The sequence below is a fragment of the Serinus canaria genome, chromosome 5 (genome assembly GCF_022539315.1).
Source record: "Serinus canaria isolate serCan28SL12 chromosome 5, serCan2020, whole genome shotgun sequence".
NCBI lineage: Eukaryota > Metazoa > Chordata > Aves > Passeriformes > Fringillidae > Serinus > Serinus canaria.
In genome coordinates this window covers 35,321,509-35,345,091 of record NC_066319.1, presented here as the reverse complement: position 1 = coordinate 35,345,091, position 23,583 = coordinate 35,321,509, and the positions used below count along the sequence as shown (strand labels likewise).

The window sequence follows — 23,583 nt, the reverse complement described above, 5'->3', positions numbered from 1 at the left end:
AATGAACTTCTTTTCTTAGAACTTTTTGAAATTTTCTTACTAAATCCTTTACATTTTAGACATTTTGAACCATAGTAGCTGCAAAGTAGCAGGAAGTTTTCTTCATCTAAAGGAATTTTTAAATCTTTGGTTCACAGAAGACAGTATTTAGGATACAACTGTGTGTGATGGTGCTGAGAAGTGACATAAGTCATTGTTTAGTGTTTTGAGTTTTAAGCTTGAAATCTCCTTTGGGGAACTCTGAACACATATAGTCTTAAAAGGTGGTTTGTGAAATTCTTGGCTTGTCACATTCATGATAGCTTCTGATTGAAAATTATCCTTTACATCGCTGAACTGTTTGGATGAGAGAACTCCATACACAGAGTAAAAGTATGCATTCAAGGTTGGACAGATTTATTTTAAATCTAAATTGTAGACTTTTTCCTCATTTTTTTAACATTCTGAATCTGAAAATAATGTTGAAGGGCTTTTTTATTCCTGCAGCACATATCTGATCATTTGGGGACTTCATCCTTAATACGTACCTCTTCCTTTGCCCTTGATTCTTTTGACTTCTATCAGAATTTGAGTACCATCAGAGCTTATCTGCATGATAATATATTATCTTCATAAATGTCAAACAAATATGCATTAAATGTCATCTTTTGCAATACTTTGAAGACAGAATAATAAGACAGACATTCTGATGGGTTCTTTTGTTGGATATGCATCTGTAACTGGCATAATCTGTATTTACATTATAACGTAACCTGGCAGACACAGCCCTGGCCTCAGGTATAGAAACTTTTATTCCACATGTACACATAAATAAGTGAACAGATGTAGATCTGATTCTATATTTTGATACTTCTCTAGTTTGTATCCTCAAGTTTCCTTTTGTGTGGAACATCTTAATTAAGGTCATCTTTTGTCAGTATCTGTTTTCATTAAGTAATCATGTTTGCTGGGGAGAAGGAGAGAGTCTGTCCAGGTAGTCACCATGTTATGTGGAACTACTGCCTCTTTATGGAAGGATCTTTAAAAATACCCCACCAAAACAATAATAAAAATCCACCAGCTCACAGCTTTAATTTCGTTTACAATCTAAGCTGTAAAATAATGCAAAATCTGTTTATTGAAGAATCCTTGTGTTAAAAAACCCCAGAAGGAGAGAAAGAAACCACATTTATCCAGGACTAACTGTGATACATAGATAAGGAGTTAGGTTTGATTTCTACAAAAGCCAGCTTCTCTTTTCAGTAATATGCTGAATTTAAGGCCTCTTTCTTGCCTAAATTTGGTAGCATCAGTTTTGGCAGGTAAGTCAGGGGGTAACTGTTTTTCACATACAGCCTGTCACCTTTGCAGGGTATGATAGTAGAGATGTTGCATATCTCATTTTATTCTATGAGGTCAGCATAATGTGTTCTCAGTTTGAAAGTTTTCACATCTTGTTTATATATGTATATATCACTGTTGAAATAAAGATACTTTTACTATTTTTCTTTACCTTTTTGCGCTTTTAAAAAACTTTCCTGCTCTTTTCCTCCTGTTTAATTGTTCTGTACTTACAAAACAGTATCGGTATTGTTCACTTTCCTACCCTTGATTTCTGAAAACATAATAGTTGATAGGACTGAAAAGAGATCTGAATTTCACCATCTTCATTATCTTCATTACCATCACCTCTTCTTGACATATTAGAATCTCTGTGTTATATTCAGACTTGGACCAGTACATCTTCCACCTAATAAAACTCTGATTCAGGCTTCTCAGACTAAAACTTTTCATCACTGAATATTCAGTTATCTTTTTCACTTTTGGTCTCTGAAGGACAGTACACTGAGATGGTACTGTAACTTTTGCTTCTGTTCATACCAGGTCAATTTTTTTTTGTCCTTGGCTTTTTTTGAGGGTAAAAGGGTCATCCCGTTTTGTGCCTTGACCATAGCTGCTTATGCAGAGATGGCACTTTCTTTTCTTTAAAAATCTTTTTGTAACATTTACTATACTTGAACAGTTAGAGGAAGGTACACTTGTACTTACTTGAAAGCAGGAACTTGTGCAGTCTCCTGTAGTGGTGGCACAGTCTTGAATGCTGACACATTTTTCAGCATGAAATGCACAGAAGTTGTTGGGAACAGCAGCTGCTCCTTTGTAAACTTCTCTCTGAATTGTATGTATGACTGTTCTGAGGTTATGCCTGAAGGAAAAGAAGTGCCCAAACATACTGAAAAACAGTAAAAGGCAAGGATATCAGTCCCCTAATTAGTGACAAACTAAATGAATAGCTGCTTCAAGATAGCAGAGCAGGGGGGCTACTTTTAGTTTCTTTTGAGTATGCTTTGACACAAACTTCTCATGCTCATATGGTTTGGCATGAAAGCACCTGGAGAAGATGCTTTCAGTTCAGATAGAGTAAGTGTTTATAAGCCATTTGTGGCATTTTGCATCGATGTATTGAACCATTCATGCATATCAATGTGGAGAAGACAAATGGTGTTTCCTTCTGAAAAGCAGAGGGTTCATGAAAGCAAACAGTTGAGGGTGCCAGTCATGACTTTTATCCTGTCATTTTATGGATTGCTCTGTAATATCTTCAAGAATATATCTGCTTCTGGTCACCATAGGTGCCTGGCTGATGGCCGACTGTAGTAAAGATGAAGACAAGCTTTGTAAGTCTGTGTAGTGTAGAGATGTGCCCGTTCTAAGAGTGACTTTTCTTACGTGAGATCTCACCTGCTGGCTGCAATATTAAGTACTATACTTCAGAAATGAAATCCTGTCAGTATAGAGCCTGTTAGAAAAAAAGAGTGTTGGTTCAAAAAAGATGTCTCATTATTATTTTACGTTCACATCATCAGCTGGGATCACAGGTTTTTCTAGACATTCTTCTACAGGAGAGTGAAATGAAACATAACTGCTCAAGTCATCTGTTTTATAAGGAAAGCTTTTGTAAGCCAGTTTTATCCTCAGATTGCTTCTGGGTAGCAGTCTTTGTATATTTAACTAGAATACTAAATGTTCCATGAAGGGAAGAAAAAAATACCAAAAGCAGAAAAAACGGAAATATAGGGAGTTTTATTACTTGGCAAAATGAGAATGTTTTACAAATATTAATGAGAATAGTTATATAGCATCCTTTTAGGGGTATGCAAGGTATACTTCCTGTAATTCTTCTTCAAGAAATACTTTTTGTTGTCATCCCTTTCTGTAGGGAATTCTTCATTATTTTTAGAGAATTCTGTTATTCATGAACGCTTATTTTTGAACACATTGATTTAAACCAGTAAGATCTGAAATGATCAGTTACTTTGTGAAAGAGTATATTTTAGTGTTTAACTGTTTGAATAACAGTTCTGAGTTTGATAAGTCATCTGTAATCATAGTACTTTCATTTTACTTTTTTTGGCAATAAAGGCTTTGGTTCAGTTTCAACTTCTTCTTTAATAAATGTGAGACATGTCACCTCAGTATAAGAACTTGTTCACTAATGCTTCCTTTACTAAATGGTCTCTAATATCTCTGCTTGCAGTCCCAGGAAGGGCTGTTTTATTGGTTGAAATTTGGTTATGTCTTTCAATATTATGGATTGTTTTCTTTAAAGAGGTTCTCTCACTGAAGTACACTTTATAATTGAAGCTTGACTTTTTGATGTGGAAGCAAGAAAGGTGAAAGCAGGAGTGGGTTTAGTAATTTTAATATATTTTAAAATATACTTTTTTTGTTAGCTCATGTCTACATATTAATTAAATGTACACATAATTCAGAATGCTTTGTTTCTAGAAGCTTGCTTTTATAATAATTTTAATATAATATACATCTCCAGTTTCATACAGTGGTGGAAGCATTCTTGCTGCTGTGTTCAACAAACGCTTCATACAATTTAAATACCATTCAAAGCAGGGAAAGTTAATTGTTCGTTGCACCCCCATTATGAGTTGTCTGTACTTTTGCTCTCATTTTTAAGCTTATTTTTAATTAGCACTATGTTTTTAATGTTAAATTGTTTAGTATAGTTAAAGTTGTGTAATATTATTAGAAAATGTTAATTCACATGTTTTTTGTTTAATAGTGAATGTTCTTTTAGTATTTGGCTTGACTTTCCAGTAGGGCTGTAAGATTATTTTTTTCCTCTTTCCTACAGGAAATTGTCGAGTAGATCTGCAGAACACAAAGGAGTTATTATTTCATTTAGTGAATTTAAATTGTTTGCATGTAGTTTTCAGATTTGGTGTATTAACTCCTGCTTTTGATTTCCAAAATATTACTAAACGAAAGCAAATCACTATTTATTTTAAGGAGGCCCCATCAGTAATTATTCTTATTTAATGGATTTTTAGACTTCAGTCAAGTCAAGCGGTAGCAATCAAATGAATTTTTGCTGCTGACATTAATTTACAGGAGTCAACAGGACAAAACTTCACGACATGATAGCTGATCTGGGCGATGATGAGATACCCCACATCCCTTCAGGAATCATTAATCAATCTAGGTCACCCTCTTCTAGAATGACTGATCATGAAGGTGCAAGAGCAGAGGAAGGTACAAAAAATTCAGCTACTTACTATATTTCAGGAGATTTCTTTTAGAAAGCACACGCTGTCATTTATTATCCCCTCTGTAAAGCTGAGTGAAGTTGCAGATTGCCACATTATTATTTTATTTGAAATTCTTCCCAAATGGTTTTATGAGAATATGGCTTGAGTTTCTGTGGCTTTTTATAACTCACCATTATTTCATAAGTTTTTTTAGATAACTTCATGTAGAGCAGTGTGTTCTGACACTATTCAATATTACATCCCTGTTTGGAGACACCCCCGCATTAGCAAAACCTTTCACAAATAGGTTATTTTTTGAGGGGAAAAAAGGTGAGTATAAACATTTGATGCACAGTTTGGATTTTAAAACAAAAAGCAGTGATTTAAGTTATGGGACTAATTAGTCTCTTCTCCTCAAATTTGATGTTCTCTTTTATAAAATACCCTTGGTCTACATACACAAGTTTACAAAGACACTGTTTATTTCTTTACAAAGTATTTATTTAAGTTTCAGGATTATCTTTGGCAATGGAAATTAGTGACAAGCCATTATATATAAAAGTCAAAAATCTTGTATTTGGCTTTTAAGTTTCTTGTTTTGAAGGAATGATTTTCCTGTATTAACTTTGAAATTAGAATACCATTATGTAAATTGTTCTCTGCTTAGAGCCTATTCATTCAAAATATTCAGTTGTATTCAGATTTGGCTCTTTTAGGATAATCTTTGACCCATAAGACCTGGCATGATATCAGCTACAGCAGAAATAGAATTGGCATTACTACTGATTCCAGGAATCGGTTCATTCTGCTGTTTTTCACCCTTGGCCTCACAAATGCCTGTCAACAGGCAAGGAGAAAACAACCCCAAACCACAAGGAAGTTTTTTTGTTGTTCTCCCAAACTGTCATTTTACAACAGTCATCATATTTACTGCCTTCTTTTTCAGCTTTGTTTTTATTTCCATCTTCAAGATGAAGCAGTATCAAATTTACCTGTGGAGTGCAGTTTAAAAATCTTCAGATGAAAATCCCCTGGCTAAAACTTGTAGATGTATATTTGGGTTCTTTTTAGGTTCAGTGTTTACGTGCTTTAGGTTGCCTTTTAGCCATGTTTAGGTATTTAGGCCATACATGTTGTACAAAGGAACACCGACCTTGTTACAGATGGGGATGCTGTCTCAGGTAGAGGCCTTACATCTAAAATAATACTGGACAAAACCATATTTTTGAAGAAATAGGTGCTAGATTTCAATTTGATAGGGACTGACTTTTATTACCTGGTTCTTGTAGCACAAAGACTATTTTAGCCTTAAGTAAAGATTGTTCACACTGTTCAAATAAACTGCTTTCATGTTTATATTTTCATGCTGTTTAATGTGTCCATGTGTTTTTAACTTGTCAGTGTAGTTTGCTCTTTATTAAGAGTAGTAATATTATTATCTCTGTCATCTTATCTGCTCATTTTGGTTTCTGCATAGTTTTTGAACGTGAATATTAGAGTGTAAGTTCTGCTATTTCTATCCTGAATGCTATATGGCTTTTTGAGTTTTCATCTGTACCATATGGTGCAAAGCTGCAAATAAACAGGCAGTGTTGTGTTTGAATTCCTTCTAGGTGTTTTACAAGGCCAAATACTTCATTATTGTAAAATGCAGATTTTGCACCATGCAGTACAAATATAGATTTTACTCAATTATTTATGCAGCTGTGTTCTAAAAGCTAAGATTTTGCAGATAACTTCAGACTTTCTTCCTGGGATATACCAGCCTATGCTGTGGAATTCTATCAAACCACAGTTTTCTTATGACTGTATGGAAGTTTTATGCCACACTTTGAAATATTACAGTTCTGATGTAGTGGTTGATCATTTTTTCTTGAAGGGGGTTCAGGGAGGAACTAGCTCTAACTGGCTTGGAATATCTCTTTCATACCTCTGAAGGTGTGAGAGTTTCGGTTTGGGTTTTTTGTTTGTCTTTCACTCTGAACTGCCTGGTTACATAATGTTATGCCATAATCACATTTGATAATTTTGGCCATGAGAAATTGGAGTTTCCATTTCAGCATATTCTGTTATTTCAGAAATGGTATCAACATGATTTTCCATCCAGTGTAGAGAGAATTACTTTCTTCACTGATTGTTTTTCAGTTTTAATAGATTGCAGAGGTGTCAATCTAGAGATTGACGGAAAAAAACCCAGTAACAGCTAATTGCTTGGGTATGTACCACAGCTGCTTTTGATGTACCGCATATTAACTGTGTGGGAAACAAGGTTGATATATCCCTGTTGTACAGTAGACAACAACAGCCTATATAAGTATACATATCTTATCAGAGATTAGGGCAGTTTCAGTTTGTGCAAGTATTTCTGCTTGATTTTGACTTAGTATAATGTCAAGAACTTGAAGGTAAGAAGTGGTGGTTAAGATTGGCTAAGCAGATAATAAATTATATGATTTTATATTTCAATATTTATTTCACCTAGTGTCACCTACAAAGGAACTTGTACTATTTTAACTTTATATTTATTGATTGCAAACAGTTAAGCATTTATATTATGCCATGAGTTTAATATTGTGCTGTGTTTTAGAAAAATACTTGTATTTTTTTTTCTAGATGAAAAGCATTAAAAAGTCATTTATTTAACTGTCATTTGCATGTATCTATTGATGCATTGTTTTGCTATCTGAAGATGTGGGTCTTTATTTTTAGTAGCTGGAACATCATGCATTTTTCATTGTGTTACTATTCTGCTGTTTCTTTTTTTGCGAAAACAGTTTGCAGCCATTTTTTAAACTTCTCAAATATGCCTCACTTTAAAATATAAAATTCACAAATAAATTATAGAACACGCTGTACATACATACGAGCAGCTTTAGTGTTGAGAAGTAGTCTTCTGAATTTTGAGTAGCATTAATTTTGAAGCTTTAAATAAAGAAATAGTCACTCATGCAAACGAAACTTGATGAATTTGTAGTATAGGTTCTTGATGTGATGGTCCTTAATTTTTATTATAAAGCATAGGAAAGTTGATCTGTTAAGATCAGATGACATTAGTTTCACAAAGAATTGGTATGACAGGTTACAGGGCTTACCTAAACCTTGTGGTCCTGTCCTAAAGATCAAATAGGAGTAAAGGGAAAGTAAATAGGTGTTTTGTAGGAATATATCTTTTTTGAAATAGAAGTGAAGTGGTTTGTAGTAGATCGTCAGATGTAGAATTTTAGTAAATTACTAATGGAAACTAAAAGCTTATTCATATAAGGGCATGGTAAGGCACTTTGAGCTGTTAATGTAATGTAGCATTTTTATGAGTCAAACTTGTATGGATTGTGAATATTTTTACAAGAGGTGATTGTGCATAGTTAGAATCTTGTTTGCTCTTTTTATGCAATTGTAGGAATAGCAGCAGTCTGTATTCTTAGTATTCTTAGATTATGTTCTTAGATTCTCAGAAATGGTTGTATTGACTATGCTAATGAAGTTACATTTCGTAATAGTGCGATAGTTCTGAAGCATTAAAACCTTTTTACTCTTGAGAAGTGATGTATTTTGATCTAGCTGGGCTGACTCCTCTTTGCCTAGCCCTAACAGTGGTACCAGACATCTATAACTTAACACCTGGTTTCAGTCACTTTCGTTCTGTGGGAGTGGATTGGACCTAGATTATCATTCTGATAGTGGCCATAAACAGGTCTAAACAGGAATGTGTTAATTATTAGTCCTCTTGTTTGGAACTGCTTCTAGAAGACAAAATTCCAGGAAACAAGAAACTGTTTTCTCTGAGATTGAAGGATTTTCTAGGAGGGTAAGGAATAAGGAGTGACATTAAAGTGAGGCCATAACTCTATTTGCCAGATCAGTGACATTCAAAAGTCAAGCAAGTTTAAGTTTTCAAGATGTCAAATATAATTTAACATATTTTGCAAAGCTTATACTTAGCTGAAGTTCACACAGACTTTAATTTCACGTACTCTACTTAAGAAGTGTTGCTATTTCTAAGTGGAAAAGAAAACTGAAAAGTAAAAGTAGCTTCGAAAATATGCTGAAGCATTACAATGTTTAAGCCTTCATTCCTGTTCCTTATTGCAAAATTGGTATTTGTGGATTAACAGAGATTCACAGAATTGTTGAAGAGGGTAAAAATATGGGTGAATATTTTAAATGTTAATATTCAGATGCGAATTCATAGTGAATGGCTATATAGAATTTTTATTAATTCTAAATGATAATTTACATTTTAATTTGAAGTAGGCACAGCTAGACAGCTTGAGTATCAGTTGAGTGTACTTTAAAATTAGAATCCAAAATCATGCTGAGAAACTAAGAGAGGAAATGAATAAATAATAGATGTTTTCATTTTTTCAGTTGTGTGAGAAAACTCAAAGCGGAAGAGATGTTTTGCAGGAGTCTTTTGCTTGAGTGATTAAAAATATTCAGTGTACAAGTAGTAATATTTGACTAGTACAAAACACAAAGACATATTTGCAAGTGGATAGAAGGCAGGAAGCATGGTGTATTGAATGAAAAACTCAGCTGAGAATTTGGAAACCTGGGATGTACATTTGGTATTGTAGTGTAAAGTAATGTCAGTAAAGTCACTTGTCAGTATCAACACCTCTGTTAAATAAGTTGAAATCAAATGATGAAGCATGGTACAAGAATTGTGTATATAATGTGTGTGTGTTTGCACATGTGTGTGTGTCCTCATGCTCTTGGTTTGTTTGTTTTTTTTAGTTGGGGCTGTATGTAGTACATACAAGTTCAGTTTTATACTCTGCTTTGCTGTTAAGTGATGAATAATGCAGCTTTTCGTCAGTTTGAATTACTCTATTGAGACTTAAAGAAACTGTTTTGTTCTTTGTAGCTGAGCCAATAACGTTTCCACCTGGAGGAGGCAAGTCATTTATTATGGGTTCTGATGATGTGTTGTTAAGTGTACTGGGCCTTGGAGACCTTGCAGACTTGACAGTAACAAATGATGCAGACTATAGTTATGATGTAAGTGCAATTTTATTTTAAAATTCTTTATTCAGTTTAACCAATAGTAGTTGGGTCCCCTTTCCTCAATCCTGAACATTACTGATGCATTTCTTTAGTTAAAGCTGTTATTTGGAATGGAAGAGAACCTTGTGGATGAGATAAGTAATTTGGGTTACCAGAATTAAGTGAGATGATTTGGGTTTTTTGTACATTAAAAATTTAATTCAGATTTTGTCACTGGGAGGGGGAATGTGTTATGACATAAAATACGTATTAATGTCTTAACATGACCAAAATGACAGCTATACATTGAAATGGAGTGTTGAGTAGGCATAGCATGAAACACAAATGTTGATATTAACTCATTGATTTGCTATCCTTCTGATGAGTAAGTAGTGTTAACAGCATAGACTGTATATATAGTAGTATATTTCAGATGTAAGCTTTTAGGGGGTATTTTTATTATAATCCAGTGTTCTGACATTGCTTTGACCATATTCATTAAGCTTCTACCAATAGTGTTAAACAAATTTTTCATTGGCCAGTAACATAGGATAGCTGGTTAGGGAAGTGTTCAGGTAAGTTTTGCATGAAGTATTGTATTTAAAAAGTCTTGTATTGTCTTGACTGGAGATTGCAGCTTTGTAGTGTATTGCTGTCTTTTATGAACTACAAATTCTTTATAAAACAGTGTGTAGCCATTTTGCTTATTCCGAGATGGAGGGATATTTCGTGGCAAGCCAGGACTGAGCTCAGAAATCATTGCAATTAATATACCAACTAAAAAACTTACATGAGAGTCTGTGCTCCTTGTGACAAACCTGACAAAACAGTTTTTGTGGCGTGAAGAGTGATGCAAAGTAGAGGTTACCTTTGTTCTTGGGAAACTAATGGCAGAGAATAGCTGATAAATAGACAAATGCGAAGTGCTGCCTGAGCTAATAAGAAATTTGCAGTAGAAGCACACATTTGTTGAAAGTTAGAAGGTGTTAATCATCCTGTAGATGAAGTTGATCTTACTTTTTCAATGTAGTTGAATTTTCAGAATTTTTTCACTGAAACTTCTGAGGCTCTTTATTTTCAGCCTGGTTTGGGAGGTGAGTGGGAAGAGGCTATTTCATGCTCTAACATCTGGTGTACACAGGAGACAAAAGATAGAAGTAGTTTTTCTTACTAGGCCATTCACCAAAAATGAATTGTGATTGGCTATGATTGTCACTCAGTTTCCCTGCTTCTTGTTTCCCTGCTTCCTCTCTTCCCAGTACTCATAGGATATTTTCTTCCTTTTAAAGCATAGCTGAAAAATGCACAGTGGCTTCTGACTTCATGTGTCAGAAAAAACAAATTGTAAAACAACACAGGTGGCAACAATTTTTTTTATATTTAGGACAACACTGTCCTGTCATGACTTTGAAGAGACTGAAATTCAGATGCTGTTAGTTTTTCATCACAATGTTTCTTTAGGTTAAAAATTCCATGACAGTTTTTAATTGCTGCAGTTGTTCCCTCATAGCTATGGATTTGCAGCACAGTAAGACCATATCTTACCTTGTACCTATAATACATTATTTGTAGGGCATCGTAAACTAGTGCCCTTGCAAGCTTAGGTGAAGTCACCTCCTTTTCCAGTATATCTCCAGGCAAGGAAGTGTGACACTAAGTTAATGTGTAAGTAAAACAAGAACCATGAAAAACCTCAAACCAGAACACTTAATGCATTTGCTACAATAGGTCCATGCTCTTCAGATAGCTTTTGTGAGCCATTAGAGTGCATTAATAAATAACTCCACAACAGGCTTCCATTAGCTTTCATGTGTCAGTCCTTGATGAGTGTTGTATTTTGAAAAGGAGAGGATATGAATACAGGATGGGGGGATCTTAAGAATTTCACCTATAACTCAGATGATTTCTGTATGTTTGATTAAATTCACAGGTTGTCTCCAAGACTAGTTCATCTGGTAAACAGTAGTCATCTCAAGTTATGTCTTTTTTATTATCTAGTTACTTAAATTGACCTCAGTGCATGTTGTTGTTTGCATGCTGAGGGAATAATGTTGCCAAATCAGATGCCTCCATTTGTGTATTTTTTGATTCCATAGCACCAGAGAATGGTGTTTGTCTGCAGTATGACTGACTGAAAAATGGAGAGCTTCCTTTTTCAGAGCATGTAGACTTGGAAATCTCCAATAAGTTACAAGATTATCAAGAAAAAAGTAACATTAAAACATAAAAAGACTGACTGTTATTAATTATTGTTCTCTAAAACTTTTGTTTGCTGTTGGGGAGTACTTGTTTGGCATAGCAAAATTCTTGTCTCCTTGGAATGTGTTAGGTTTCTCTTGACTGCAGGGGCAAGGAAGATCTTGATTCCCTGATGCCTTTTTTTGGTGTGAGGGAGTTGCTGTTTGTTTGTGTTGGTTTAGCTCAGGTGTAGTTTCAATCAAGTTTGCCTGTGCTTTACAAGGCTGAATGAATGGCTTGTTTAATCCTTCTTGGTCTTTAGTAAAGCCTGCTAAAGTCCATGGAAAAAGGGAGGAGCAGCTAGTGAAGGAGTTGTGTTGTCATGACTTTGATTATCTTGACAGTGTGTGTGTATGTGTAAATACACACTTATAGTAGAGCATCCAGGCTCAATGGGGCATTGTGTCCATCTACACCTTATGTTTTGAGAAGCTTTGGAGATGTCACACTTTCCAACATTGATGTATATACTGTCCCATTTCACCACTTTTGCATTATTCCTCTGGCCTGTTTTGTGAAATAATCTCACATTTATCCTTTGTAATCATCAAATCCCTTTTCCAAGTCCTTGACTGTGTTTTTCTGAGGTCGGGTTGTGTTTTTTGGTTGTTTGAAATACATTACTGGTTAGCTTTTTTTCTTAGAGATTGCAAGGACCTCTTTGAAGACATATCAGTTGTTCTCTTACTCTTGCAGTAAGGATATCAAGATCCATTAGAAACATGCATAGGGAAAAGAATTTTAAAAAATCAGTTTATATATAGCTAGATTTGTATTAAAGTGTATGTGGTGTCTTCTAAAAGAGCCATGGTGTTCCAGTCCATTTTAAGAAAATTAAAACTACGAAGCTTAAAATAGGAAACGTACTTTACTTTTCATAACTTGTGTAAATTCTCTACCTTGCATTTTAGCTTATTTCTCTGTACTGCCAAAAACAAAACTACCCATGCAAAAATTCTTAAAAAAAAAAAAAATAGAATCAACTCTTTTCATGTTTTGAAAAATAAGGATCACTGTATACAGTTCTGATTTTCTCGAATGTCTTTTCACCGCAACGGTGGTAGATATTGTTGTGTGGATGCACATTGCATCCAAAAAATTGCAAGTCTTCTGCATAATCTGGGATTTATCATGTGCTAAAATTAAGGATTGCTATTTCAAGTTTTTGGCTTTAATTTCTCTAAGCCCCAGATCACTGCAAATACATGAGGGAACATAAGTTAGCTAGGTGGGTGAATCTCTTACGTAATGAGGCTTTAAAATATCAAGGGACTCTATTTGCTAGGAAAATACTTTTTTTTTTTGTTTGTTTGCTTTCCCCCTTTCATTTTCTCCCTTTCTCTTGTCCATTTGGGGAGGGAAATAAATCAGTGGTTTGGTCCAAATTATGTTTAATGCAGAACTCCAGAATTCTGTTCTGTTTCCCAAAACAAAAGATTATTATTTTTATGAACCTTGCATATAATATGCAATGTACTGCTAAATAACTTAAATCTCATTAAAAATATTGCAGTATTCAGTGTATGCTGAAGTAGGAAGATTGCAAGCAAAATGCTTTGTTATTATATGTATTTCTTGGTTGGTATTTAAAAAACCCTAAAAATTCAGGTTACATTCTGGTATAACAAGTTTCTGTGACTTGATTGGAATTAGGTAAAGTTTGCACTTAGGACAGAAATTTACAGTAATATAATGGAAAAGCAAATGTCTGCACATCTCTAACTCAGAACAGTAAATTTTATTGTCTGAATCTCTTTGTTTTGTTGGTTGGATTTGAATTTGGTTTGAGTGAGTAGTGATAATTTAGTCCAGATTATAGACTTGGTCCAAAAATAGTTATTACAGTACATGTTACACTATTATCTGAATATTTTCAGTCCTGACAGATAAAAGCTAGTAAGATTTGATTAGCTATGGGAGATTTTAATCTCCTATTAGTGTTGTTGAAATTAGTTTGAGATGTCAAGCTATTCTGACCTGCAGTCGAGAAATATACTTTAACAATCACATGCTGAAATAGATGCAAGGATGTAAGATGAAGGATGCAATTAGCTTCCATTTGTGCAAGATAAAAGGGTACAATTAGTTTCCATTCATTCTTAGTTTGCTTATTTTCTTAATCTAATTCAAGTCAGATTTCTAAACTATGTTTAGGGGGAAAAGAGAAGTACCTGGATATGTTATTTTTTTATGATGGAGGCTTAGGATGGGATGTAGTCTTCTAAGGGTCTGCTTGCTACATAAATATATATTGTAGTCAAAGCTGTAAATTTGTCTCTTGGAATCACTAGAAGAGCTAGAATTCTTCTGGTAACTCTTATCTATAATTAATATTAAGCAGCTGTAATTACTGTATTTTAGCCTAACAGTCTGCAAGTTAAGAGTCTGAATTGATGTTCACAGTATATAAATGTAGAGTTTGCATATATTGCTTCACAAAGCAACTAAATTATTGTCTCACAGATACATTTGAAACTCATTAAAGACTTAAAAAATATTTGTGTAATGTTATGTTTAAAATCATGACAAATGTATATTGAGATTTTGATTAGCTATTCCTGTGTACATGACTTCATTTGTAGAAGTATTCAAGAACTATGTATGTTTTTGTCAACCTTAGTCAAGTTACTCATCTAAGGAAGATTGCTCACCAAGTACCTCAAGCTCATTTTTATTGTGTTTAAGTGATAAATGAGCTTTTGACAGCTATAATCTGTTCCTTGGGTGCAGACAACATCATACACAACAAAACATTTCTCTTTCTGCAAGGAAGAAGAGTTAGTGTCATTGCACAAAAGGATTAAAATCTGTTCTGACAATCAGGTCTTCTTTTCTGTGTGTTTAACATTATATATCATTCCAGCCTGGGTCAAAGGAAACTGTGACAACAGAAGAATTTGCAAACTGTCTAGCTGTCCAGATAGGGTTGTAGATGGATATAGATAAATCAATAGATAAATACAAACTTAAGGTTGAATATATATTAGCTGAATCAAGCACAGGATGTTTTCCAGAAATATGAGGAGATATATATAAAATCTGTACTTTAAAATCCAAGATAAAATTACCTCTTTCCTTTTCTCTTTCAAGTTGCCAGCTAATAAAGATGCCTTCCGAAAGACATGGAACCCTAAGTATACGCTACGCAGTCATTTTGATGGAGTGCGAGCATTAGCTTTTCATCCTGTAGAGCCTGTGCTGGTTACAGCCTCTGAGGACCATACTCTAAAACTCTGGAATTTGCAGAAAACGGTTCCTGCCAAAAAGCAAGTATATGGGTTTTTGTAAAACATAGGGTGTGTTTTAAATGTCTTTGAGATTGATTAAACTCTTACAGTTTGAAGTTTTTCAGTAGAGATTTCATGTGGTATAATAACTCTTCTTTTTCTTTCAGGAGTGCCTCTTTAGATGTAGAACCCATCTACACATTTAGGGCCCACATGTGAGTGTTTGACATTATTAATGGCTGATAAATATATTGTCATTCATAACAATATGTTCTATCCTGTAGGCAGTTACCAATCAGCTTTTTTCTGTCTCAATAGTGGACCGGTATTGTCATTGGCAATTAGTTCCAATGGAGAACAATGTTTCAGTGGTGGTATTGATGCAACCATCCAGTGGTGGAACATGCCTAGCCCTAGTGTGGATCCATATGATACCTATGGTAAGTACCTTTAAAAAGATAACTTCTGACCATTGTCTTGAACATTATTTTTCTGCTTGATGTTAATCTATATTCTAGAGCTTTTGTGCAATATTACTGCCATTTCTCAGCTACACTGTGTGTTTCTGAGTAATCATGTGTTGTAAACATTAGTCATTTATTCCTGCTTACACTGATGGTGTATTTTGTGTAGAACAGTAATAAGGAGACCTAACAATTCCTAAGATTTATACAGCAAAATAAAAAATAATAATAATTTATATTTTTGAGAAACAAAATATTTTGAATGAGAATTAGAACTTCTTAATGATTATTTGTTTCTTGTGATGGAAATTTGACAGAAAACTAAGATAAGTGTGCTCAGATTCTATGTCCCATGTTTCTGACTTGCATCTCAGGTCCCTAACTTTAGATATCTTTAATTTTAGATGTCTCTAAAATTAAATAGCTGATAACTGCTTGGAAAACTCTGCATAGATTTAAAAAATTTCTATAAAAGGCAACTATAAAGTAGGGAGATGAAAATAAGATTCCCAGCTCCACAAGAAAAAATTAGGCCTGTTTTTATTATTAGGGTGCTTGAGAGTTTTAGACCATATCTGTGTGTCAGCAGTGTATGCTGAATAAAAACTACATCAAGTAAGCATCCAGTGTTAAAGTGGAAAGCTGGTTTTCTGCACCTTGTACAAAGGAAGGGCTGTGGTCCAGCCATCTTTAAAATGTTGAATTTGAAAGGGAGAAATAAGAGCGGAGTAACAAGAGTGTATAGTTTGGGGAAAAGGGACATAGTTATTTGAGTTGTTTGTGGGGGTTTTTTTTGTTGTCTGGTTTGGTTTGGTAGGGTTTTTTGTCTGAGTTTGTTTATTTGTTTCCTGGTTGGTTGATTGGTTTTTTGGATAAAGATGGCAGTGGTAGTGCAAAATGACTTGTGCAATATTTTCGCCGTTGCTTAAACAGGAAGGGCAGGGGTTTATGTGGAATTTAATTTATGTTGAGGTACAAGAAATAATTAATGCTTCTTCACTAAAATGGTTTCCTTTCTGAACTTTTTTTTCCAGAGCCAAACGTTCTAGCTGGCACATTAATTGCTCACACAGATGCAGTTTGGGGTCTTGCCTACAGTGGTGTAAAGAATCACTTACTCTCTTGTTCAGCAGATGGCACTATTAGGTTATGGAACCCACCGGAAAAAAATCCCTGTATTTGCACTTACAATGGAGAGAAAGGTAACTTTTTGCAGTGGTTTTGAAAATCTGTTATAAGGCAGCTGATGATGCATCCAGGCTCATTATCTCCATTTATCCAAACTAGGTAACATAGCTAAAAGAATAACTTGTAATAAAATAATCATGGTGCTGTAGCATTACTTTAAAGAAAAGAGCAAGTATCTTCTTTAAGTATGATATTAAATGCTTAAATTTTCAGGAATTTTTAAAGTGTTTTGTTCTATCTAAGGTTTTTTTTTTTTTTTGCTCTTTTTAGAGCATGGAATACCCACATCAGTCGACTTTATAGGTTGTGACCCTGCTCATATGGTGGCATCTTTTAACACTGGCAGCACAGTCATCTATGATTTAGAAACATCCCAGTCAGTGGTAATGTTTTCATCACAAGTAGAATCTGGTAAGTAGAACTCTTCTGTAATAAATACCCATGTTGAATGAGGTATTATTATGGTACCTCATTGTATGGTGTAGTAAATAAAGAAGTTTTACTCCTCTACGGCATCATTCAATTTGAAAGGTGGTTAGATGCTTGGAACAAACCCTGTGGAAAGGTGTTTTAACCCCTCTAGCCTGCTGTTGTGAAACCCTGCCTGGAGCCCTGCATCTATCTCTGGGGCCCCAGCATAAGAAGGACATAGACCTGTTGGACTGTGAGTTCAGAGCAAGGCCATGAAGATGATCCCAGAGCTGGAGTGCCTCTCCTGTGAAGACAGGCTGAAAGGGTTGGGATTGTTCAGTCCTGGAGAGGGTTCTTGGGAGATATTATTGTGATCTTCCAGTACCTAAAGGATCCTGAAAAAAACTTGGAGAGGAGCTTGTTTGTACAAGGGCATGTGGTGACAAGGGGGGAATGGTGTCAAACTGAAAGAAGGTAGGTTTAGATTAGATATTAGGAAGAAGTTTTTTACTGTGAGACTGGTGAGACACTGGCACAGGTCGCTCAGAGAAATTTGGGATGCTTCATCCCTGGGAAATGTTCTAGGCCAGATTGAATGTGGCTTAAAACAACCTGGTTTAGTGGATGGTGGTCCTGCCTGTGGCAGGAGGAATTGGAACTAGATTATGTTAAAGGTCCATTCCACCCAAGAGTATCCTGTAGACTTCTAAAGAGATTTTAAACTGTTCATTGTTTAAGTTGAAGTCACAAATGTATCTGACAGAATCTAAGAGAGTTAGGTTGGCTTCAATTACTTGGATTCTCTGGTCTAGGAGAAAGTGTTCCTTCCAACCCAAACCACTCTGTGCCTCTGTCTTTCCCCGCCACCCCCCACCCTGCAAACTAAATATTTTTTGATGCAGAGGTGTAAGAGCTGTGTGTTATACATTACTCATGCTACAGTTTGTTTCTACTTGGCTAGTGCTGCCCTGCAGTACTTGCTGGATTTTATCTCTCAGTAATCTCTCATGGGTGTAAACTACTTGTAAGCTTTAACCTTACAGTACCATGGCTAGAGTCTACCTCACTTTGCCCCATCTGGTGAAGCGAGAAGCTTTATTTCTTAGGAGATCTGTTGGTCCTAAGATATTACTTACATAATGTAAAATAATATGGTAATCTAAAGTGTAATGCTAAAATACTGTCATTTAAACTTTAACATTGTCTTAAGGCAGATGAATATTCTTTTATTTTATTTCCAGGTGTACAATCAAATAATCATATTAACAAGGTAGTAAGTCATCCCACACTTCCTGTAACTATTACAGCACATGAAGATAGACACATCAAATTTTTTGACAACAAAACGGGTAAGGATAAAGAGAACTTAATTTATATATATGAATATGCTTAAAGAGATCTGGATGACATAGGGAGAATCCATTTGTAGAAAACTTACTACTGATTCAGTCTTATATAAAACAGAACTTTTGGTATTTCTAAGATTAAACCTTTTCAGTACCTTCTCTGTGAAATACAGAAGAAATAGAGAAACCTGTTGCAGTTGTGACTTCAGAAGTCAGAAAACACTCTCAAAATAGGCAGAGATAATTGTGAGGGACAGGAAAGTGGTCTTTACAACTTTCCTGATTTATAGAGTATGTTTGCTTTCATTTCTATGCTTTTAACTCTAAGCATGTGTCACAGCTGTTTTTCAACTTAGTAGTAAAAAAGATCACTTAGTACCTATTAGAGCAAGAAATAACCCTAAATTCATTGCAGTAATGAAATCCTGTGTTGTACTGAAGTTGTTGATAAGGTTTATAAAAGAGTAAAGGATCTGGAAGAAAGAGGGTAAGGAAGGCTATAGGAGAAAGCTGCACTGTCTGTCATGACAAAAACATTAAAATAATTGTAAGAATAAACTTAAACTTCCTAATTGTGAAATTATGTCACTTCCTACATGTTACCTATCAAAGTTGGAAGGAAAAAAAATCCAGCTCACTTTAAGTAAGCATGTGCAAAACACCTGTTTGAAGTGTGTTTGGTTTGGTCCCAGTAAGGGATGGTGAACCCCAGTAGGTTCCTGGAGTTTTTGTTTTCTAAAGCAAAAAAGTTGGAGATTTTTTCCACTTTGCACCTGCCATGAATGTATGTATTTGAATTGTGGTCATTAAATACATTACACTGATGTTGCTGAAATTAATTACTTCAAAGAAATAAAGAATAAGGAAAAAAAATCTGCATGAAGAAATAATTGGGTCAAAGACAGGAAACAGAGGGTAGAAATAAATGGTCTTTTTGTGGAATAAAATATCTGTGGGTCTGGCAGATTTGGCAGTATTTCAGCATAGTGAGTCATCTGAACAGGGAGCAGTATATTGGCAGTTAACTGACATTCATCAATTAGGGTTATTAAACATGAAGCCTGACGAGGAAGAACTGGAGATCTTAAAAGACAAAAGGCAAATTAAATTCCATGTGGATAAATTTGAAATGATACATGTAAGGAAAAATAAACATTGTAATATAAAATTATAATAATCACTGGGCTAACTGTTCTTACTCAAAGTAAAGCCTTGGAGTTATAATAAGAGGTTAGATAAAAATACTAGTTTGTTGCTTAGCAGTCAGAAAAGCAAAATGCGTATTAGAGGGAAAGGAATAAAAGGCAAAACAGAACATTTTTATCACCTTTGTATGAGTACTTTGAATCAAGTCTCCCTTACCTCAAAGGTGATATAGCCAAATTAATGTTTCACAAATTATCAAAGATCTCCAGTAGCCTTTAGCTTCTTCTGGAAGAATCTAAGAAACTGAATAGTCTGAGATTCTTCAGGAAGAGGAGCAACTGAACAAAGCTGATTCTTCATATTGGTCATGGTCTTACAGGGATTTATTTGCTCTCTTTTTTAACACACGGGCTGAGGTTCAGTTGCTAGTCCCCAACAGGTGGCAGACTCAAAACAGAGAGAGGCAGTGATTCTTCTGTGCAGTTAAACATTCTGGAACCCCTTCCAAAAAGCATCATGAGGTACTAAAATATGTTATTACGAGTCCAGGAATAGAGGTCAATGTAAAGAAATTATGAGTACTTGAATGCAGAATTAACTATTCTGGTTTGTAACATAACCAAACAGTTAATTGTTAGAAGCTGCAGAGTATTTTGGGCAAGTATCACCTGTAGTTGCCTTTTTTTTCTCTCCTAGCAATGACATAGATGGATGATTGATATGGCTCAGTCAGTCGCATTTTACAAAGCTTCATCAACACTCTCCTACTGGGGCTGTTATTAGGCCATTTAAGAGACAAAGGTTCTCATGTAGTCATTTTAGATCTTCACTGTTGTTGCTGCCAGTAAAGATGCCAAGTGGATAAAGATTGTTTACAGTGGGAATACCTTTTTGAGAGTTGTGTGTCATTTGCCCGTATGTTTATACAAGAGTCTGCAGTTGAAACTTCATAATTTCTAATGTAATAGGACCATTCAAATATTACTGGAATCTAAATAAGTATGTTGTCTTATATTGTGTTGAAGGGGAATGGGTTGATGGTTTTTAAATGAACAGTATTTCACAGGAAATTCACTGTTTATTTTTCTTTTAGGTAAAATGATCCATTCTATGGTTGCTCACTTGGATGCTGTCACAAGTCTAGCTGTAGATCCTAATGGAATCTATTTAATGTCTGGAAGTAAGGGGTTTTTTTCATATTCTATATGTTCTATATAAATTATGCATTTATGATGCACTGAATTTCTGACTAATATTTTTATTTTTCCTTTTATTTTTCCTTTCTTTCTTTCCTAAACAGGCCATGATTGTTCCATTAGGTTGTGGAATTTGGACAGCAAGACATGTGTGCAAGAAATAACAGCTCATAGGAAAAAGCTGGATGAATCAATTTATGATGTAGCATTTCATCCATCAAAAGCATATATTGCCAGTGCAGGAGCTGATGCCCTTGCCAAAGTCTTTGTGTGACATAGCAGAACAAACCTGCATCATAACAGCAGGTCTGTTTGGACAAAAAAGAGGGAATGCGTCACTGCCATCAATTATAAGGTTACCGATAAGACACTACATCTGATCTGCCTGGGTGAAGGCTCTTGTGGGGCAGGTAGAAGTTGGTGAAAAGTCACCACATCCTGAACAATGTCAGGCTCATTCATTTAACTGTAATTACTGTATTTGGGGGGGTGGGGACAAATACAAAAAAAGAAAACCAGTATTTGTAGCCTTGACTGGATATGAACTGAGCGTATGTCTGTTCTTTAGGTGTCTTTAAGCAAACGTGGAGTCTGATCTTACAAAAGACTTTTATTTTGGACTCTGTGTGCTGCCTTAGGGTTAGGAATGTGGTGCTCTTGTGGGGGGAAGTGAGCTCCAAGAGTAGCTTTCTTTTCATCTCTTAGTAATCTTCTGTTTATCAGTTGAATGCCACAGATTCCCCTTTTAAACTTTTATTTTGCTTTAAAGAAAAGGAAATTTAACTTAAAATATTTTAGCATTAGTTGCACAAAATGTTTGGATAAAATTCTAGTTTTTATAAGTCTTTTTATATATTTAGCCTGTCACAACAGTGCTCAAGATTGTATTGATAATGTTTTTCTGCATTATAGAACCCTAAACCACAGAGATCTCACTGACCCGCTGCCGTGTAACCACAATCTTCCCTTCTTTTGCCTAATACAGCTCAGCTAAGTCCTTGCTTAAGGATGCTAATTCATCATCATCGCATAACTGTCTTCATAAATAAAGGACTGTAAAATGTGTTCAAATGAAACACAGAGGGGTTAACACCCCTGAATGAACTCTTAAAAAAAATTAATCTTGGCATCCTATCACTATGTGATATTTTGTACATCTTACTGTATTTACGAGTTTATTTATCAAGGATTACCCATCTTGCTAATGGCCTATTGTTATTTATTTCACTTTTTGTTGGTCTTTATATCCTTTTATGTAGTGTGTTAAAGGGCCCTGTATATCTGTTATGGCACTCTTTGAGCAGTCTAAAATAGATGAGAAAATGGGACATTTGATAATTCTGAAGTTGCAAACCAAGCAATTCTTTTTCCGCTGGTTAAGTACCAGGAGTGGAGTTGATTCCAAAAAAAAAATCTTGTTTCAGAACCTTTGGAGTGAAAATTATTTTTATTTGCATTTCAAATAGAATACAAAAGTAGTTAATTCAAGATTCATAAATCTGCTGTGTTTTGACTAGTTACTCCCTGCTTTTATTTTATTTTTCAGATGTGCTTCAGTTTATGGTGTAACTAAAACTTTTGTTTGTGTAATGCATGATTAATACAAAAAAGTATTTTTTCTAGTCTTCCACAAAACTTTTCTGATCAGTTTGCGAGTTTTGATGAGTTTTGTAAGGTTTCTGTTTTACAAACTATGAATCAGCAAATTTTTAAGATTGTACCGCATAGCAAAAGTACAGCTGTTGAAAAATAATGTATATAAAATGCATATAATAAATATTAAATGGTGTACCTGTATGTTACTGTTGGCTACATTATTTTGTGTTGCACAGTTTGAAAGAGTCATTCTACAATTCTAAATTAGGTCTCAATTTTAGCAAATTGACCATTTGTTTATTACGCTTATAAGCTGCTTTGCTTTTGCAAGATTGTAATAGTTGTCTGGATGTTGAGCAACTGTTCAGTTTCAAGCAGCAGTACCCACATATAAGAACATGTTTCCACAATGTTTTAAAAAATTTTTACCAGAACAAATTGAAAATTGCTGGTGTATTCTTACAGCCCTGCTAAGATGGTAATCTCTATTTTTTCATTATCTTTGCATATGAAGTGATTCTGAAGTGATTTAGGAGCCAGAAAGGTACTCTGTTTTTATTTCAAACTGCCACTGAATAGTTGTGTTGAATTTAAAAAACTAAACCAACTAATTTCTAAATGCCTAAAATTTGCCCATATATCTTACCTCTGTCCATTTCTTTCCAAGTCCTTCCGTAAAGTTGATGAACAAAAAATTAAATTGAAGGTCAACATTTACCTATTCTGTGATGAGTCACTTTGCTCAAAGTGTATCAACAGAAACAGAATACCACAATATCAATATTTTCATGTAAAGTAGTATGTTTAGGTATAAGTTAACTAAAGCTAGAACATGTTCCTATAAGTGGTTTAACTGCATTGTTCCATGTAAGTTTCCAGTAAGAATGTATTTCATGCCATCTCATGTCAAGCAAATTAGAACAAAAAAAAAAAACTAAAAAAAAAAAAGGAAAGAGGCGCTCATGATAGGCAGTTATATTTTGGAATTAATTTTGTTTTAGTAATAATGTTGCATTGCTTGAAATGTTACAGTAAATTATAATTGTGTAGGAATTGGAGAATTTTGTCCTTTATCATGAAGATTGAGGTGAGGCCTTCCAGTAATTGCTTGTAGGACACTAAGACTTTACTTTTGAAAGTAACATTCAGCTGATTTGCACTTTTTGTTCTTTCCAGTCTAAAGCATTCAACTAATCAACAGACAAGAGAGTATTTGAATTTTATTGGAAGTAATTTAATAATCGCCTTTTCTGAAGCCAAACATT

The 23,583-nt window shown here is 34.6% G+C and overlaps 1 protein-coding gene across 6 annotated transcripts in view; it reads left to right on the top strand.

Moving 5' to 3' along the window:
• STRN3 (striatin 3) overlaps positions 1–22,519 on the top strand; it is a 58,490-nt gene extending 35,971 nt beyond the window's left edge. For 4 of the 6 annotated variants that reach the window (XM_030240586.2, XM_030240587.2, XM_030240589.2 and 1 more), the window contains 10 exons: positions 4,387–4,527; positions 9,388–9,521; positions 14,835–15,010; positions 15,139–15,186; positions 15,290–15,411; positions 16,470–16,637; positions 16,894–17,034; positions 18,276–18,383; positions 20,620–20,706; positions 20,827–22,519. In XM_030240586.2, the coding sequence (XP_030096446.1) occupies positions 4,387–4,527; positions 9,388–9,521; positions 14,835–15,010; positions 15,139–15,186; positions 15,290–15,411; positions 16,470–16,637; positions 16,894–17,034; positions 18,276–18,383; positions 20,620–20,706; positions 20,827–20,996 (1,295 nt within the window). In that variant the 3' untranslated portion in view covers positions 20,997–22,519. The remainder of the gene's footprint in view (positions 1–4,386; positions 4,528–9,387; positions 9,522–14,834; positions 15,011–15,138; positions 15,187–15,289; positions 15,412–16,469; positions 16,638–16,893; positions 17,035–18,275; positions 18,384–20,619; positions 20,707–20,826) is intronic. The other 2 variants (XM_050974755.1, XM_030240588.2) reach the window with 1 other exon arrangement.
• Positions 22,520–23,583: the final 1,064 nt, after the last annotated feature.